Source organism: Anguilla rostrata, chromosome 4 (assembly GCF_018555375.3).
Source record: "Anguilla rostrata isolate EN2019 chromosome 4, ASM1855537v3, whole genome shotgun sequence".
NCBI lineage: Eukaryota > Metazoa > Chordata > Actinopteri > Anguilliformes > Anguillidae > Anguilla > Anguilla rostrata.
Genome location: NC_057936.1, coordinates 47564731 through 47581969, shown reverse-complemented (window position 1 = coordinate 47581969; position 17239 = coordinate 47564731). Strand labels below are relative to the sequence as shown.

At 42.1% G+C, this 17239-nt stretch overlaps 1 protein-coding gene across 2 annotated transcripts in view; it reads left to right on the top strand.

Moving 5' to 3' along the window:
* plxdc2a (plexin domain containing 2a) overlaps positions 1-16850 on the top strand; it is a 116627-nt gene extending 99777 nt beyond the window's left edge. For both annotated transcript variants that reach the window (XM_064332835.1, XM_064332836.1), the window contains exons 12-14: positions 2222-2260; positions 10688-10848; positions 12961-16850. In XM_064332835.1, coding sequence (XP_064188905.1) covers positions 2222-2260; positions 10688-10848; positions 12961-13080 — 320 coding nt within the window. In that variant the 3' untranslated portion in view covers positions 13081-16850. The remainder of the gene's footprint in view (positions 1-2221; positions 2261-10687; positions 10849-12960) is intronic.
* Positions 16851-17239: the final 389 nt, after the last annotated feature.

Here is a 17239-nt window from a genome sequence, read left to right as displayed (position 1 = left end):
CATCGGTGTCAGTCATCTTGTAAATCGATCATGTTTTTGCTAGGATGTGCTGAGTGTATATTGAAAAGGTGCCAGATATTTCGTTTTTTTTCTAGACTGGAAAAATATGTTCAAAGGGCTGGGCTTAAAGACACTCTGAGAGGGGGCTTAAAGGTGGTCCTGCCAAAAGGAAAACAGTCCCAGAAGCACCAGGGTAGCCTGTCAGTGTGACTGGTGCAGCAGGGAGAAGTGACATTTGCGCCTGTTTGTGCAGGAGGCAGGACCAGGGGTCCTGACACATGATCTGGGTGCTAGATCTCCTGTTACATTGGGGGACTGTCTGTACCACCAGCCCCAATGGCAAACATAGATACGTATTTACATACAAACACACTCATAAACACATATTCACATGCTGTCTCTCACACACAAACACGCAGTCACAAAAATAGACACACGGACCCAGACAGACGAAGACGTGGGAGTCCTCCTCGGGGCAATGGAGAATACCAAAGGTCAGAGGTCAGGGCGGAGAGTCCGTGCCACAGTAGTCCAGCCATGACGAGTGCACTGAGGGGGTACGGCGACACACAGAGAGCCGTGTTCCAAAAACCTGAGGAAACAGACGTCCATCTTTTCATCTTTCAGATCCTCTCCACGTGAGGAACAGGCTGATGTTGCCTTGTCTCGTCTGCCTCCTCGCCTGTCTTCATCAGGATGGATAAAAACCGCTTGAGTTTTTCTCTCGGTAGAGATTGATTTCTTACTCAGCGAGAGCACTCAGTTTTACCAAAAAAAAAAAAAAGAATCGAGGCCCAATTCATTACGAACATACGAAACCAATCCTAGCGCAAATTCAGGAGTCATTCTCACGCGGCAGGAAGGAAGATGAAATAAATCATGACACTGAGGGGTTCGGCGTATCAGGAACGGTCTGCCTCTCTGCCATTGTGTCAGAGTACAGTGCCTTTGACTGGAACTGTCACGCATTGCGGAACCTATCCATGTTCATTTTTCAAGAGCGCATTCTGTACACTCTGTACGTATCTTTTATGAAACCTTGCGTGCCACATTGTTCAGGCTAGCTCATCAGTGCACAGAATAGCAGGCCCTTGCGCTCCGATAGTTTCTAAATTGGTCTTTTTGAGTGTTCGGGCCTCTCAGATGGTGCATCCAGGTAAAATGCGAACCATCGATGCAGTGATGCTCCCTGTGGATTCTAATCCTGACCATGCCAGTGTAAGCTCTCACCAGAGAGCACACAGCTGGCTGTTTTGGCCAGGGCTGGGGATCCCTCACCCCTCGTCTAGTGAAAAGAACTCCCGGTTGCTCCAGTGGCTGCATTGTGGCCGTGCCAGTTGTGAATTAACTGCAGCTCGTGGTACAATGACTGCGCAGTCCAGCAGTCAGAAGCAGCCACTGAAAGCACACACATACCCGTCTGCATTCTCTGCAATTCACGGATGGAGATAGGACAAAAGTAAATGCTAAAAGAATTAATTAAATAAAAATCTGTCAATTGTCTGAGACTGTTTTCGCACAAACCGTGGTGATTGCCAGTTAGGGTTTCACGCTGATGAATTGTGCGGCTTTTCTCCTGACTCAAACGAGCGTCTGTTACGCTGCAGTTTGCAGTGAATCGCAGGAGCTCTTGGGTCAAAAATTCATTTTGAATCTGTTTTATTTAACAGCCCCATCTAACTATTGCATATTGCATATAATCATTCATGAGTCTATTACATTACCATTATGTATTTATTCTTTAGTCTGTGTGTATAGCTGACTGCAGTTTGCGTATGTGTTTTAAAAAATGCCCCTTCCACTTGCTGGGCTTTTCTCGCCTAACTGCTTGTACTCTAATCTGCTGAAATCCTTTTAGTGCTTCACTTAGAATAATTAACGGCTCAATAATTTATGGTTTGATGTGCTTAAAATTCTGTTCCAAGCCAAATTAAGTACTGGATGGATGCCCCTGTTTTAAATAAGCCATTTCTAGGAATGCATCCCTACATGTTTAATAAACATAATCAACTATCCAAATCCATCTTCGGTCTATTAATACTGTAGATGAGATACTGGACCTCTGAAAAGCCACTTAGTGTTTGAAACTACCACTAAGACTACATTAGTGTTTGAAACATTATGACACCCAAACCCCGCACCCCCCACCTCTCCGTGCTCCCACCTGCACCTCCACTGATTCCTCACGCTCTTTCTCTCTCTCTTCTCTTTCATCCTACAGATGACACCAAGATCGCTCTGCACCTCAAGGACGGCGGAGGTGAGTCGACTCGGCCTCTGTGTGACCCGGTTACTGCCGTTCATCCCGCCCCGTTGCAGCGTGATCTTTACATTACATTACAGGCATTTAGCAGACGCTCTTATCCAGAGCGACTTACACAACATTTACATAGCATTTACATTGTATCCATTTATACAGCTGGATATATACTGAAGCAATTCCGGTTAAGTACCTTGCTCAAGGGTACAACGGCAGTGTCCTTACCCGGGAATCGAACCTGCAACCTTTTGGTTACAAGCCCAGTTCCTTACCCACTGTGCTACACTCCGTCCGTGATCTCTGAGACAGTCCGCGCGAGAACATCGACTGAATGCAAAAACGGGGGGCGTGAAGTTCGGTCCTTCGGAAGTCAAGCTCGTTGTGCCTGTGTCCGCGTTTACCGAGAACGAATTTCCACGCGCCGCAGCGCAGATGGCGGGGTGATGTCTGGGAGGGGGGGGAGGCGGCCGGTGCGCCAGTGCGTTTGACGCACTATATTCCTAGCTGATTGAAATTGCTAACTGTACAGTGTTTGTATTGGACAGATCGATCATTGAGTCAGGGAGCATGTGCAGCCCTGCCAGCGTAGAGTTGCACAGTTACTGCGGCTGCTGTGAAATTGGGGGCTGTCAGTGGTGCTTGTATCCCGTGGGGACTGAGGAGCAGGTTTGGGGGAGATGTGGATGAAACTGCAGCCACAACACAGCCAGAGAGACCGACAGAGGCTGTGAGATTTAATGTGCAGGACATTCAGTCATAAAATTGAATTATGGTTTGATGTTCCCTGTCCAATTTCTCTGTTCATAGTCATACTAATCCTGCACTGAATGTTGAACCTGAAAAAAATGACAAAATCGGTTTTTTAGTGTTCTTTAAGTAAGAAGGGAAAAATCTTTAAGTAACAGAAAATCACATACTAGAGACTGGAAAAGCCAGAAACAAAAGATTATCATCCTGCTGAAGCTTATTGTGCTCTTGTTTCTCTGAGCTTACAATGCCTTAACTACTGTATGACACTACATTGATACTGTATGACACTGCACTGATACAATATGACACTGCGTTGATACTGTGACACTGCATAGATAATGTATGACACTGCATTGATACTATATGACGCTGCATCGATACTTTATGACGCTGCATCAATACTGCTGCAAGCCACTCAAAGTCCTCTCTTTCTTTTTTGGGAAAGGATGTCAAACAAGAGCCCTTGTCATTTTGCTTCCCATCCAAGCGCTGTGTCTTTCGCTTATTTCCAAATTCCTGAGTTCAGTCAAGGCTGAGTGCACTCATGAAGGGATGCCTCTTGGGCTATGCGGAGTTACCAGTCAGTTTTCAGAAATCCTTTTGGGTGTGAAGAGAGTGCAGAGAACTTCAAGCAGTGAGAAAGCAGTGGGAAAGCCCAGTAAAATAACATAACATTAACATAATGACGAGGACTGGCCATTCAGCCCAACAATGCTCACCATTTTCCTGACACTCAAGTGTACCTAGTGCTCAGTTTACTGAGTGACTGTAAGTACTGAGCTCTTCCATATTTATACACACATCCATCCAACAACCGCATATTCTGCAATAATGAATTCATTTTTCTGCTTTATGGCACGATCCATAGAAGGCACGTGCCTGTGCGTCCCTCAGTTATGCCAGTGCCGCTGTGTCCCCGCTTAGCAGGGGAAAAACAATTCCAATTTATTGGGGGAAATATGGGGGCCGTCCACTGTGAATGTGAATGAGCCATCCGCTCGTTGGCTACGCTCGATAGCGCAGGCCTCAAATGACACTTTCCAGTTAAATTGATGCAGACTGGTCTCCAGTTGTGCATTAAATTGCTCCGTGCCCCTCAGATGGATCATTAGTATTGACTCTGTCTGCTTCTCTGCTCTTGTTGGAGTGGCCAAAGCTCAACAGGGGGATGGAAACGTGCATGACAGTGTTCCGAGGATCCCCAATTTGGACGGGTCCTCCCCAGTATCAAAAGAACACTCACTGAGGAAAGAAGGGACCTGCAGACAAAGGGGGGGGGGGAGGATTGGGGGTGCGGGGGCCGTGTTCTTAGCTAATTGCTAAACAGGGACACGTGGAGGCCAGGGTCAGGCTCTCAGTAAGGGGGGGGCCTGGTGATTGACTCTGTTGAGCCTGGAATTACTCCCATTATCATCCCATTAAGGGACGGTGGTTGGAATGGGATTCACGGAGAGCACAGTGGAAGCAGTGGCAGTTAGTGTCCCCATGAACACGGTAAACCTGCACATGGGGGAGGTGCATCTATAGATGGCCAGGGTGCTTTGCTTGTAATTACATCGGGTTAATGCAATGGAAAGGCTATGATTTCTGCATAATCAAAATCACGCGTTTCATTATACTGAGACTCAAAGAACATCTTAAGCTAGCATGCGATCTTTTGCATCGCTTGTGTGGTCCTCTGTGGCTCCAGGCTGCTCCTAACACTGCACAGACTTGTACCTGCCAGTATGTCTGCTCACTTGGAACAAGGGAGCATGAAAAGCAATGTTTGCAACAGTAAATGTGTGAGCAAGAAATTAACATGCTGATTCATAACTTAGGCCTACTTAAGGACATGCCTTTGAAGCATACACAATTTATTCCCTCACGATTACTGTGGGCATGTGATACTGTGCGGAGATACAGTACATGCCATTAAATGACATTAGCTGTCAGGCAAGGTGAAAAGACTGCAATGGCACTGCCTGTAATTCACTGTAAAAGCAGTAAGGCAGGATGAGGGCAACCATAGACTTCCAGCTCATTATAACTGAAAATACTAATGTCTTTTACAGCCACCCCTTTCCACTTTGACACTGTTATTGACTACCGGGATTTCTGTATGTTGGAATTAATCCAGAGAGCGATTACAAGAAAGTCTGTGGTCCCTCCCGTCTCCTGTGACAGTTTGGTGTATTACGGTGGATTTTTGCTATTATCAGCCCCCTGAATGAGAACCTGTTCCTCTCTACTCCCCGTAAGATCGTCCCTTCCAACCTTCTCCCCACACTTCATCTGTTCATGTCTCAGAGAGTCTTCTTACTTAGATTTGCATCCTACAGCTGACATTCCCTCAGATCAGGAAGCCTCGTCAGCTGCCATGCTTTACCAGTTTACTTTGTCAGATGAACATTTTGTAAGATTTAAACTTCGCAGATGGGGAAAGATGTGAAGTCCAGATGCCTGTTGCCAGAGGGAGGTGCCACACAGCTGTTTGTTATACAGACTCAGCTGCTGATTTGGTTATGCAGCCGTTTATTACTGGCCTCCAGCAGCGACCCCTGCTAACACCCCTGTTCAGCAGCCTGCCCAAAGCGTGATCTGCTGCTGTCAGCACAAGTGAACTCCACATTGCTGGAGAAGTGGAGAAATCGCTCTCTGAAGAAGCGGCAAGATCGCTCTCTCCAATTCTCTCTACTGTTGTTGTTGTTGTTCTTCTTCTTCTTCTTCTGTCGTCCAGGAAAATATATGACCTCCATCTGGCATTTGTTTTCATGGTTTAGTGTGGATTAATATTGCTTCATTCTGAGACAGACTGCTTTGCCAGACCCAGAGGCCCCCCTGCCACTCTGCACTTGAAATAGAACAACCCTCGTGTTTGTCAAACATTAAGTTGTTGCAGGTTGTCATTTGAGGAGATCAGACATGCTAAATCTGTTTGTCTGCTAAACGCAAGACATTGACCTCTTCACCAGAGAAGAATGCAAGAAAATTCAGAGGAGACATTACCAGACAGGCTTGTGTAAACAGGAGCAATTACACAATGCCTTAATGGCTATAACACAATCCCTTAAGCATAACCCATAACTGGTATTTCAATCGAGTGCGTTTAATTTCCCCTCTGCTGGTCTTTCCAGTGCACAAGGTGGAAAATGCATTCCATCAGGGTGTGCTGTGCTTGCCATTGAAAGCAGAACTGAATAATAGACCATTGAGGCTTCCTGAATCTTTAGCATCACCAAAATGTATGGTGCCCTTTCTAAATGCCTGAGACAAGACCCGAGAACATAAACAATCCAGCTAATCAATCCAATAAGCCTGTTGTACCACCCAAATCAAATCGAAACACTTAATAATGAGGCACCATTATTGCCATTGTGGCAGCAAAGCAATATTCCAGGGTCAGTGAATGCTATTTCACATCCTAATATCTAGTTGCACTTCACTCTGAATATCGATCAAAAAAGCTATTATAATACTGCATGCACCCACTGAGTCTTTGATTGACAGGTATGATCACATGGTCCCTCACATTATAGTCCAGTGAAAAGTAAAGAGGTGACAATTACAATAAATTACCGAGTAATTATTTCTTTTGAGACTGCTGCCAGTATTAACTGGTTTCAACGTCACACTTTCAAATTATTTTTTCCTCATTTGACATTTGAAAAGTTTGGTTGTAAGAACAAAGAAGTGCTAACAGCCTTCAGACTTTTGTCTAAAGAAATACAAAGCTGCAGATCAAATGTGTTTCTCACTCTTTAAATTTTAGGCTTTTTTCAGTTGAATGGTTTCTTATAGGACTTAGTTTTGGTGTTAATTAAGAGGAACCCATTTTTTGTGACAGCCAATCATTTTCCTTTTCACATCTCTGCGACATAAACCTTCTCAGAGCAGGGAATTTGATTGAATTGTGGGAATCTTTCAGCTCTGCCGAAGTGAATGTAACCTTAAATCACTGCACTCTAGGAACTTCAGTGGGCTTCCATCGTGGATCAGCCATCGATTTGTGTCAGAAGGACATTTCGTGGTGGTAGTTAGAAATTTGATGTGGCTGTGTCACACTTGACATGGTACCTTTGCATGTCCGTTGGTTATTGTTGGTGTACTGTTTGTTAATGTTTGACATTTGTGGTGACTGATGTCTATCAAACCTGGTTTATCAAACCTGGAGCTTATGATCACTCCTGGACTAGATAAAGTTATATTGTTTATTGTTTACATTTTAAACAAATTTATGTCACTATAGAATCCATTATCTGCCCCTTGTTTACAGGTAACAACAATGTAAAAGATTTGAATAATGACTGCTGTGACTACCCATCCGCTTATGATTTTCTACAATCTATTTAAAAAAATAAGAATAATGAACAATGCTGGCAGCAGAACTGTCAGCAGGTAGACCAGATGTAATATGAGATGTTTAGTGAAGAAAAACAAAGTAATTTTCTTGCACCGGACCGCCTACAGTGACTTTGGAATTTGCTTCCTTTTTTAATGATTGTTTCCATTTGTCTTGAATGATCTTTGACAGAAGCATTTCTTCACATTTATCTCTCATCCTCTAAGAGGGGTTCAGTTTGATTTGACCTGTGAGAAAAAGAAATATGCTTTTATCTGACTTGTTTGTTCCTGGTTCCATAAAATGCTTTTTTGGGTTTTTTTCTGAGCATTGCTTCACTGCATTCTCCTCAGCCCCACCAGGGTCTGTTGTGCCCTGTCTCTACAGTCCGTCTGCATTATTTATCTCAGGATCCTCCAAGCAGCTTGCGAACGTAAATTTGGGCACTGTTACTTCTGTCCACGGATTCTGTGACCTCTAAAAAGTTACCAAATTTGCCGTGACATCCACTGCCATTTGGCTCCTGTGGAGACCTGTCCAATGGCAGCCGTACTTTCAAGGTCACTGAAATCTTGCTGCTGCTTGCAGCAATGTCACAGCTGCTCTTGGGCTTGTGTTAAGAATGAATTAATTCAATTATTATTCAATTAAAGGAATAATAAGCTGATGCCGGTTTCATTATGAATATATAGTCCCCTGAAATTCATTCTCCCGCATTCTTCTCTTTTCAAACTGCAGTACTTGACTGTGTGCGCGGCAGTAGCAAACACAGCCAGCGGTAATTTGAATTAGACACGCCTCAGCAAATCCACAAGCGCATGCACACACACCAGTCTAGTTTGATTACGGCTCCAAATGTTCCTTTCTTTGTATGATGGAAATCAATAAGGCACAGAGCCAACACCGCCCCACCACGTAGGCGGCTAGCTGCTAATTAAAGCAGAAACAAAATAAAGCTGCAATACAATAAATTGATTGGGAATGAATTCACGAGAAGAAAAAAAAACCCATAGCAATTTGTTTTTGTGATCACTTCATTAGCTTTTCCTTGCTGCATTTCATCAATGTATTTGTTTTTGTTTGTTTTACATGATATTAGCAGTAGTCAGGAAGCCATACATTCATGATGGGAATAGCCTATAAAGGCATTGTACATGTTGTTATTGTTATTAGAATAGGCCAATAATTGTGCTTTGGTTCTTTTTTTAATGTCACTAAAATTTTGTATTTTTTTCCTAACTGGCGAGTGCAGAAAAAGCTGTGGTAACAGGAGAACACATTTATAATCTGCGTTCATCCACAGCTCTATCTGGCACAAAGAGAGATGGCATTTACCTTGTGGGCCCACGGTACACTGCTGTTCTTCTGGCCCCAGTGAAGCTGAGGTGGGCTTGCGGAGTGCTTGGGTGCCTCTGTTGAATGGCTCCTCTAGCAGGCTCCAGTTCTCTATCTGGTCTCTTCTCTACCCTGGCCTTACAGGGGTGGAGTGCTGTGCCTAGAACAGTCTGGACTTAAAAGTGCCTGCCCCCCCCCATATAGGAAAGTCCTTGTCCCCCCATATAGGCTGGAGCCCCACGTCTTTGAGCCGATACTAACCTCCTAGAGCTAAACCATTTCTAAACCACTCCTGATTTACTAGCCAGGTTTTACAGTTATAGCTGCAATTACTCTACATTCCTGCTCTTTATTCATTAAGCTCTTTCACTGTAATAGGTCCTGTTAAGTATGTATATTGTGTTGGGTCAATTAGCATTTAGCATTGTGTTAAGTTGTTGTGTAGTTAATATTTTACTGCAGTCGCCAGTGCTTGTGCATGTTTATTAGTGCTATTTGCCATATTGGCATTAGAAGCGAATGCTGCAATAAAAATTACACAGCTGCATGAATGGAGTGCATGTAAAAGCGCAGTCTGTGGATAAGTCACCATGGATGAGAGTGTCAAAATAAATGTGGAACTGTAAATTGTGATGAAAGTGCCTTTTGACAGAAGTGCCTGCCGGACCAATACGTATTATGCAATGCAATGTAACTTTGTCACAGTTTCACTGTGGCACGGTCAAGGCCCAGCATTGGTCCTTGCCAGACACAATGCGCCGGTTTCCCTTGTGATCACACAGTGGGAAATCCCTGTTGTTCAGGTTAAATCGTCCGTGTTCATCTTGGCAGTGTGTTACCCCAGAGGCCCAGGGAGAGGTTCCCTGGGAGCATAGCTTTCCCCTGCGCTCCACCGGCAGGGCACTCAACCTCTCCAAAAAGCCCCGGGGAGGATCTGTCATTCACCAGCAGGGCAGCACCGCGTCTCTCTCAGGAGAGGCTGACCGGCTGGCCTTGGCCCTCACCACACCGAGACGCAATAATTGTACAAGCGCGGACATTTTTCTAATCCCGCGTATGAGTTTTTTTTTCTCTCTCTTGTTAAACGAGATGTGCTAACCTTGAGCTGAGGATTATTCCTCACGGCAGTCAGGCATAGCCGACTTCTTATGAATACCTAAGCAGGCGCAAGGCGATGTCAATCTTGCTCTTACAGAATACGCGTCAGCCGCAGCAGTGCCGTCCGTGCATCTGCAAAAGCTGGCTTCTTTACACAAAACGCCACTTCCAGTTTGCTCTGTAGGCTGTCAATATGTGCACAGAACGTGCACCCTAATTAATGCCTATTGGCTGATCAAGCCTGAATGTTTCCCATGGACAGAGATATAAAAGAGCTTGATTAGATAATTACATCAACACACTGCAATTAGTGTGTGTGCCATGATGCAATACTTAACTTGATTTGTATTTGCATTGAAAGTTTCCGAATTGGTGATTGGGAAAGCACAGGGTCCTTTGGCCAAGGGGTGCAGGCTGGAGGCACTAGAGTGAATGTGCTATGAGTGACCCCAGGTGTATGGGAGTGGAAGTGCAGGACGGAGCCACACTCGTAGAATTTAGAAAAAAATATACTCATTAGATTGCACAGTTTTTCATTTTCCAATGCAAACATGCATATCTCTTTGAACTGGAAACTGTGGCTGCAGGTAATTCTTTTTTCAGTGGTCTGAAGTAAAACACACACTGTGCACCTCCACGTACGCCTGAAAACAAAAATAATATGAAATGGTACAAAGTATATTGAGCAGTATTGCACATGAATTGCAACAAGTTATCTGTGTTTGTAAGCTGTGGATAAAGAAAAATACAATCAGAGTTCTCTGCCAGTCAAAAATAAATTCCCACCGAGCAAGCACCTCATCCCTCGACAAATCGTCTCTACATTCTGCATTCCTGTTTTTTTTTCTCCATATAAATGGCCAATGGCTGCTTTGTCGTTGTCCAGTAATGAGAGAGCGGGGCGGGGCTCTGGTGTGTTTCAGCCTCACCGGCCGACAGCTCAGCGGACATGAAGCAGGGGAGCCTGCACACGGGCCTCATCGTGGGGATCCTGATGATCATGCTCATCATGACGGCCGCCGTCCTCCTCACGGTCTACATGTACCACCACCCGACGTCCGCCGCCAGCCTCTTCTTCATCGAGGTGAGCGCCCGCCGCTGTTCGTTCATCGAATCAAACTGCGAATCCCTCCCCCAACCGCCTTTCAGTGAATATATGGTATCTGTCCATCAGGAAACTGGTATGGGGGGCTACTTCAGAAGGATTGCTTCTTTTAGTCGGGATGTAAGAATATAGTTAACATCACAAATTAACACAACTTTAATCTCGTAAACTCCTCACCTGGCTTATCTCCTTGTGAATGATCATCAATGCTGAAGTTTCAGTGCTAAGAGGCAATTTGCCAAAAGCAATTTAAAGTAAAATAAGAAGAGATGTACTTGTTTATGTAAGAACAGGGAATTAAACTTTTAGCAGCTTGCTTCGTGTTGCTTGAATTCATTGAAATGCATGTCAAATGGGAAAGCTCTATTTGTGCCAAAAGGTACTGTCAAATGTATGTTTATAAAGATTCCAATATGCTGATTGAAAAATCAAAACCAAATTATAGGGAAAAGTCACAGTGGCAGTTCAAGTAGAAATGGTGAATGCTGTTTCCAGCCAAACCTTGTGGTGTTCTTAGTAGAAGATGCACACAAAAATGCTGGTGTGAAAATGAAAACACTTGCTATGTTAAAGCACATATCTTTATTACAATGATAGACTGTGAGCAGCATATCTAGCCTGAGGGCTGAGTATTGAGTAAAAGCTGTGAGAATGGGTGTGCTTGTTCGTTCTCCTGTCCAACCTGACTGTGACAGGTGCATCTTTAAATGAACTCCAGCAGGATCATCTTGGTCAGTCCAGTCATTAATTTGGCAAAATGTATATTCATTGACAATAATTTAGTCAAATGTGAAACAGGTGATGGGCAATAACACAAAAACTCAATCAGTAGTTTCATAAATTAAGTAGAAACATCAATGGGCAATGTTAATCATGCTTTCTGCTACCAAATGATTATTTGCAAATAATTCAGTAGACTGTCACAAAATGTGGACAAAATAAATGCTTTATTGGCAATTTGTTGAGGTTGTATTTATGATAAGTACTTGGGTTTAACTGATATAGTTTGAAAAAATTGATAGATTTGGAAAAAATAGATTTTCTTCCTTTGCTATATTTTAACTCTCTTAAATAATAGTTAAATAACTATTAGTATATATGTGCTGTATTCATTCATATACTTTTTTAATTACAAAACTTCCTGAAGAATAATTCAGTTGCACCTGGTTTCTTGCCCTAAAGCATAATTCAGGCTGCAATTTCAAGCTTTTTTTTTCTTTGCTCCTCACATTTATGATAATGAAATCAATAACGAAGAACCTTTATTAATACATTTGTTCGTTAGTTCGCTGGTTCACTAACTTACTCTCTCACTCACGCACACTCGACTAAATGTACCGCACTGGACCTTTGAAGAATTAAATTGGAAGACACAGTTTCTATAGGTAATTTACCATTTACCTGAATTCTTGTCAAGGTGTCTTAAAAAACCACCCTTGTTTGAATAATGTTGGTAGGGAATACAGAGATGGATTACCTTGCACTGCATGTTGGGAAATTGAACCAGTCAGGAGCAGGAGTTTGGATGTCTGATTCAATTATATTTATATAGTATAATACTTTTGGATATAAGCCACTTAAATGGGTCCAGGATATCCTTCTGGCCATCCCTTGAGAGTTTATATTAAGACTACAATTTCTGAGTTGCACGATATAAAAGCAGATAGCCAATCACTAAAGACAGATATAAAGGTGGTAATGTTCAGATGTCAGAACAAGGAAATACTGATCACAGAAAGTCAACATTCTCAGCCCCTAAGATGGTTTCAGAAACTTATTTTGAATGCCTACTTTTTTGCTAGTTAAGCTGCAAAATATGTTCATTTTGTGCTGCACTGTCTCTTTTACATTTACCTATCCCTTTTAAAGGGTGATCTCTCTGTCAGTGTTGCACAATGGAAGGGTCCATAAAGAATGGTCTTTAGGTTGTGTTGAAAACCAAGCAGCATGATGGTCTGCCACTGCCTGTGTGTTCTCTTCCACATATAGTCCACGTGTAAGTGGATCTTCTGGAATTTCTCAGTGCAGTGCTCAGACTGCGTGTTTCCCAGTGGCCTCTCTGACCCCGCCCTTCCCTCCTGTGTGCTCCAGAGACGTCCCAGCAGGTGGCCGGCCATGAAGTTCCGCCGTGGGTCAGGACACCCTGCCTACGCAGAGGTGGAGCCGGTGGGACAGGAGAAGGAGGGCTTCATCGTGTCGGAACAGTGCTGAGGGTCATCTCTCTCTTTTTCTCTTTCTCCCCTGCTCTCTCTTTCTCTCTCTCTTTCTGCGTCTGTTTCCCATGGACAGAGCACCAGTACTGGCTTACAGGTGTGGAAATATGTTGGGTGACGTTAACTTTTTTTTTTTTGTTATTGGTAAACAAAACACATGTGATTTAGCCTCTAACTTCTGAAGAAAAAGAAAAAAGGAATGATGGATCCAACCTTCAAGAGGGCAAGAACCTCCTGGACAGTATTCTTCCTCTGTGAACGTAAAGTCCTCCCCTTCCCCCTGTATAATACCTTCTGAAAAGCTTTGAGACCCACCGAGGGGCAACTACTGTCCGTGTGACTATGCCAAGAGCATAATTTCAGAGAAGGCTTGTGTACTGTTCTTCAGAGAACACTTGTACTGTGAACAGCCCACAGCAGAGACCCATCACTCACTTGAAGGCACACACGGTTGTCTAAGGAAGGAGTGACTTGAATTAAGCAGAGAAATCGGGCTGTAATGCTCTTGTAAAAGTGTATAGCTCAACTGCCATTATTTCCTGCATCTCTGCCAGTGTGAGGCTTTGAAGGGAGGAGAGAAACAATATATTTTTGAAAATCACACTTTGAGACAAAAGATGTTTCAAGTTTCAAATTAAGATAAGGGTTTTGCTTCTCATGCATCATTTAATGGGGGTTTCAGTTGTGATTTTATTATTGTTGTTTTGATTTTTTTAACAGGGATTTTCTTATGCATCTTTATTGCTTTGCATTTGGTTGCATTGTTTGAATTTTTGCCACCAGAAATACGAGACTGTTTTCCTTTCCTATGATCAAGGCTGTGTAACCCAGTGTGAGCAATGTACAGGTATAATGATGAAGCTTGGGCAGGTCACAGGTACATTCATTAGATCAATTAGATCAACACAGAAAAAACTGAAAGGACTGGAGTTTGTACTCACTCCATTACACTCTTTGTAAATGTTACTGTGTTTCTAAACAAAGCCGTTTATGTCCCCCTCAGTTTGAACAGTCAGTGCTGTGAGGTGCTTGTTCAAGAATGTGGCTAATCCTGCCTTTGCTCTGCTGTGTGGGATCAATAAACATGGGTTCATGGATATATTTTACACTGCATGAGTGAAAAACCAGATTGGTTGGGTTTAATTAGATGTTTCAGTGCCGCCATCCTTCATACTTTCATTAATTTGACTCCCCAAGTTTTCTTTTTTTAGGTTTTATCAATGCTCATTGTATATATATATATATATATATATATATATATATATATGTGTATATATATATATATATATATATATATATATATATATATATATATGCCATTTTAAAGTAAATTACAAGACAGGTGCTTTGGCTGGTGCCCATGTGCATGTGTGCTTGTGTGTGTATGTATATGTGCAAATGTGTGTGTGTGTGTTTGTGTGTGTGCGTGTTTGTGCGCATGTATAGGTGTGTGTGTGTGTGTGAGTGCGTGTAGATGCAAGTGATGAAGCTGTGTATGTGTGCATGTGGGTGCTGTGTAATTCTGATTGGTTGGTTTTACTTCATCTAGCCTGTGCGACACACAGTGAAGGAATGCATAGACTGAGAAGAATGGAGGTACAGCATTTATGAAAAAGCATATCTTATTCTGTGGAAACCTGCTTCACCAGGAAAGCTGTCTTAAAACAGCAAATACCCAGCTTCCATCACACACTGAGGAAGAGCAAAGAGCAGACAGTAAAGCAGTTGTGTGTAGCTTTGAACCTGTATATCAAGACAATACCCACACTTGGTTGATGGTTATGCAGATGTGATATTTTCAGTCTGACATTTGTATGGGGAAGGATTTACATGGATTGTTTGGAATCATTTAAACCTGGTATAGCTTGATTTGGGCTCTGTAAGAGAATGAAAACCTTTGTGCATAGTAATAACATTTGCAGATTCAGGTTGCGATGCAATCAAACCTTAATAGTTTTAGTATAGCATTTATGCTCCAGTCTTCTGGGTGCCATTCTTTCTGTTTTCATTTCAACAATGGGATTTTTGATCACCCTGCCAATAAATAACAGCTTGGCTAGATCGTTAAAAAATATTTTAGTACATAGATGATATTGATATAGACGTACTAAGGCAAATACAAAATACTGGAAACTTTATTTTTTCTTACCTTTTGTTTACACTGGCATGGATACAGTGGTGAGTGAGAAGTTACGGCTGGATTTTGCACTTTTTGGTGTTTTGCCATATCATGGATTATGAAAAAAATTCTATGTCAAGTGTTAACTAGCCCCTGACATTTATTGTGTACGTACAGAGCTATGTACCAATATTCTTTATAATTTAATTAAAATATGGATGACAATGTAAAATTAATAAAATACATTAATTGTCATTCTTCAGACTGTACAATTCATCTTTATGGTCAATTGTGTGTCTCCCTCTGGGAACCGAGCCACTGAGAGGGTCTGGAGTATACAGCACAAACTGCTTTAAGAACAACTGCTCCTATACTAGATACACCACTAGTAGCCCTTACTGAGGGATTCCTTTAAAGTTAATATCCAACATAAAATATGGAATTCATCAAGCAAAAATGCATACGCTTTCATGCAAAATAGTCCATTTCGCACATTCTCAATTACACTGGCCAGAAAGCCACATCGTGAGATTATGGGTTTTTGCTTTGGACAATTGCACGTGTGCACATAACAAGAGGCGATGCCAGTGTTGTTATAGGTCTCTAACTCAGCCACCTGCACATCAAACTGAAGTTGGGAACCCTGCTGGGAGCCTTGAGCATGGACTTCTCAACCTTAACACTGACACCAAAGACACATCTCCTTTTTCAACTTTAGTCCAAACCATCTGATTTCACTTTTTATATATTTTCACTCATACTCAAGGCAATCAATTATTCCTCAGCTACTCCAAAATAATAATTTTTTTAAATATGAAAAACATTTACACAAGTACCAACACAACTCAAGTTTTGTTTTCATGCAAGCACCTATGCAAACTTCACCTGTTCCCTAGTACTAAAGAGAACCTTTTATGACATCTTGTAAAGCTGGACCAAAAGTGAAAAAAAGGAAGATGGAAGGTGAAGAAATGGCATTTACTTTCCATGTCTGTGGACCTTTCAGAAACTGGATTTTTTTCTCCCCTCTCTGGAGAATTTAGCTAGTTAACTTTACATCTGTTTGTCAAATACAGTTTCCTGAAACTGCAAATGTTAACCACTGTCTAAATTTGCACTAAAATAAACTAAATAAGGCTTGTTTGGTGGTGCTGTGATGTTGTGTGAGTGTGTTGGGGAAACATGGGTTATTCTGCAGTAATCTTAGCAGTAGGCTGAATAATTACTGTATTTCCTGCCATAAATTTTGCAAATCTAATCATGTCAATGTTGTAATCACTTGCATCACTTCACCAGATCAATTGTTTTCACACGTTTATCTTAACATGCTTTTAGCTGGGGAAAAGCAATGTTTTGCCATTATTAAAAATAGAATATACTATTGAAGTGGGTTATTCTTTTGTGAAATACCAATTTAATGCAAACTGTGCTGGACGGACAGGGATAATTATGTTTCTGCCATATGATTGTCTGTACTACAGCGTTAAGAGTAAGGATTTGAGTCTCTCGCCGTGAGTCTGCTTGTTTCAAGCTTTTCACATTGCTTGTAGGACACGCAGACCCAAATCAAACAGTACCATCGCTGTATGTTGTTTCTGTAACTACTGTCATTTTGACTACATTTGAAATAATAAAGAATGTTGTTTTAATGATGCAGCCGTGTCTTGAAAACCCAAATGCAAGCCTGACTTGTTCTGAAAAATATTTGAAACGTTGACAGCATATTTGCAAATGTAAAATACGGTAGGAAAATATGGTATGAAGTCAGCTGAACTTGAAATTCATCATGTCAGACAAAGTTGACTATTTTAAAATGTGAATGCACTGACAAATATTTACATAGCAGCCTCTCTATATGAAATTACTTTGGTTCACCAACCACTTACTCTGGGCTGATGTACCCACTGCCTTTTCAAATCAAAGTCTACCCTAAGCTCTCAGAAACACACAATTCAGCATTTTATAAAATGGTGTAGAATCAAGGCATTTAATTACAAATCATTTTGACTCATTAGTTTTCACTTTTCAAACATCCCAG